Source organism: Nicotiana sylvestris, chromosome 4 (genome assembly GCF_000393655.2).
Source record: "Nicotiana sylvestris chromosome 4, ASM39365v2, whole genome shotgun sequence".
NCBI classification, from domain to species: domain Eukaryota; kingdom Viridiplantae; phylum Streptophyta; class Magnoliopsida; order Solanales; family Solanaceae; genus Nicotiana; species Nicotiana sylvestris.
This window is the reverse complement of record NC_091060.1, coordinates 152,510,044-152,513,311: the sequence shown is the minus strand read 5'-3', so window position 1 is coordinate 152,513,311 and position 3,268 is coordinate 152,510,044. Positions and strand designations below refer to the sequence as shown.

Sequence of the window (3,268 nt, the reverse complement as noted above, 5' to 3'; positions counted from 1 at the left end):
ATGAATATTTAATAATTAAATCTTGTATAGTTATGAAACTTAATTATTTAGTTTTAGTATAGTAAAAAATAAGTCAATAACAAACAAACAAACATATAAAATAATAAAACTAACATATTAAATAACAAGAATATCATATTAAATAATAAAACTAACATATACAATAATAAACTAACATATAAAATAACAGACATGTTGAGTGAAAAATCGGAAAAAATTTCTCATCATGAACATAAGAATTCAGGATACATTGGTGCTCCTAGGCCTCAAATATTGTGTCCGGAACCAAAAATGTAAATATTTAAAACAGTGTGATTACGAAGTAGTGTGTCGCTGGCATGAGCTTGTTGTGCCACAAACACTGTCTGCTGCCTTCCAAACAAACACATACAAAGATGAACAAGAAGTGATTAGACATCTGATGAAAGAGATTCTAGAGATGGAAAAGACACTTGCTGTTTATCATGCAATGGATGATCTTAACTTCTTGAGAGGAACGGAGGATCAGTATTGGTATTCATCAGAAAATGATAAATTGCATAGAGACAATGATTATCCTGTTTTCCCAATAGTTGTTGAGTATGAGGGACTACCTAAGTTTCTACCACAGGCGTTGGACGTAGGTATCCCATATGTTATAGAAATCAGGCAAGTGATCTTCTTGATGATAGCGATGAAATACGAGAAATGTGTGTCAACTGGGGCCTAAATTACGATGCCCTCAGTCCTAAAGAGTACATACACGATGTTGATGAAGAAGTTGAAGACAATGACAATGAAATAGTGCCAGACAACGACAATAATGGCGAATGACAATTATTTTTTTGTTTAAATGGGTTTATGTTAGATTATTGTACTGAAGTATTAATGTTAAATATCAAAAAGATATAACAGTAATGGAAACATAATTTTCTTTCATACATTCTGCAAGATAAACAAGTACATACACTTATTACAATCACATTACGAAAATAAAACACTACGTGTATCCTTGACAGTTGGGCACATTAGATGAACTTCCACCAGGAGCTGGATTACCACCGCCACCCAAACTAGCTGAAGGACATTTACGACGGACGTGTCCTGTTTGCGAGCATATACCACATTTATGCACATAAACGGTATCACTAACATCCATTTGGTTCCGTATACGCTTTCTCTTTTGCACTTGTAGCTTACGCAAATAGTCCTTGTTACACATTATTTTAAATGGTTCCGGCAGCCAATAATGCTCAGCACCCACTGGCTGCAACTGCCCACTATATGTGTTTAAGTATGCAGCAACACTGTATTGCTTATCAACATAGTCGGTTGGCCCTAAACCTGTATGTTGAAAACACTTGATGGCATGTGAGCGCGACATGTGGTAGATGGGACATTTTCCATAAGAACACAACCTGTTGGCTTCATTTACGGTGTGTATATTATTCTTCCGATTTTGATGGATAGCGGTGTGAGCTTCAAAAATATTTCGCTCGTTGCAATACTGTAAAAATGAATGCCAATGTGCTCGCCTCCTATATTTGTCAAATCTTTTCATTGGGTTTGGCATAAATTCAACACCCCTCTCCATCAATTCTGATGCACCTCTATGCCTTTCAACAAATCTCTCCGCCATCTGTTTGAATAATATACACACCATGGCAGTGACAGGCAATCCACATACAGACTTCAATAACCTGTTGAAAGACTCTAACACATTTGTAGCTAGGGATCCCCATCGTCTGCCACCATCCGCATGCAATGTACACTTTTCAAGATCATGTCGCATCAACCAATGATATGCTCTTTCATCTTCCTGCCTGATCGATTCCATGCGCCTCCTGAATTTGCACTCCTGATGATCAGTTGCAACCATCCACATTAAATCATGCAAGTCCTTGTTGGGATATTTCTTCTGGAAATTGGCCTTCAGGTGCCTCACACAGTAATAGTGATATGCATACGGTTCCTTCCATTCAGGCAAATGCTGTACAGAACTTAAAATACCATCATGCCGATTAGATATTAGACAAATACCTGAACATTGTGTGACAATGTGCTCATTCAAGTGGTTCAAAATTAGCGTCCACGTCTCTTGACTTTCATTGGCACAAATGGCAAAAACTAGTGGAAATATTTGTCCATTAGCATCTACTGCAACGTCGATTAACAGCTTAATATTATGCTTTCTATAGACATGAGTACCGTCTATGGATATTACTGGCCGACAATGCACAAAACCATCAATTGCTGGTTTAAATGCCCAGAACACGTATCTAAATATATATTCTGGTATTCCCGCACTCCGCTCAAGCTTCCATTCAACAACAGTCCCGGAGTTAAAGTGTTGCAATGCGGCCATGTACCTGGGTAGAGATGCAAACGACTTATCCCAGTCACCATAAACAATTTCAAACGCACGTTTGAGCCTGAGATATGCCTTTTTTTGTAATGGTATACCCATATTCCTGGTGGGCGGATGTAATACACTCTTTGATCTTGTACCTTATGGACACTTCAATGTGTGGAATCAAGACAAGAGAAATCAAGTCAACTTCCAAGTTGAAGTGATTCCCACTGAATGTGTCCATTTCATAATTGTGGATGCCAATGTATTTACCCACTTTACACATATTTGTTTTCTTCTTTATCGCAAGCAGCATCCAATTACAACCCGTAAACAATCTACGACAAACAACCTTGTATACATCCGGAGATGACTCCCATACCGTCATCTCACGACATTCTTTTACGCTGTACATTTTCACCGTCCTGATTAGGCGCGCCTTATAAGGAAAAAACATTCCCTTTGACAGAACCGTTGGTCTAGATTCATCCTACATTGCTGTCCAAATTTTGTCAATATCCCTTGTAAGGGCATCCACATCCGGCATACTTGGTAAATGATCAATGTAGAAAATATGCCTTGAATAAAACAGCACGTGGGACTCGTATACTCTTGGTCTAACGGGAGGTGGAGCATGCCCCCTCGTCAAATCAGGTTCAACATTCTCTTACTCCTTATCATCACCCTCGTCAGTGAAGGGTGTGCCATCTCCAGACTCATTGGCATTGTTGTCATAATCACTATTCTCTTTCTGACTCTGCGCGATCCCGAGTAAATACGTCGTCTTCGGGAAATTGAGTAAGGATAGGACCATCAAGTTGTTGTTTTCACTGCACAACCAAAAGAAATAATGAGTTACTGAAATTGGTCAAAACAATACATATAACGTTATATATTCACTTACAAATCATAATGTATTGATATCCCATGATGCACATT

At 38.3% G+C, this 3,268-nt stretch overlaps 1 protein-coding gene across 1 annotated transcript; it reads right to left on the bottom strand.

The window, feature by feature from the left end:
- Positions 1 to 979: 979 nt before the first annotated feature.
- On the bottom strand, positions 980 to 2,744 carry LOC138890360 (uncharacterized). Its single transcript, XM_070173741.1, has 3 exons — positions 2,488 to 2,744; positions 1,240 to 2,348; positions 980 to 1,083 (listed from the first exon to the last, which is right to left on the bottom strand). The coding sequence occupies exons 1-3, from the start codon at positions 2,742 to 2,744 to the stop codon at positions 980 to 982; spliced, it is 1,470 nt and encodes a 489-aa protein (XP_070029842.1).
- Positions 2,745 to 3,268: the final 524 nt, after the last annotated feature.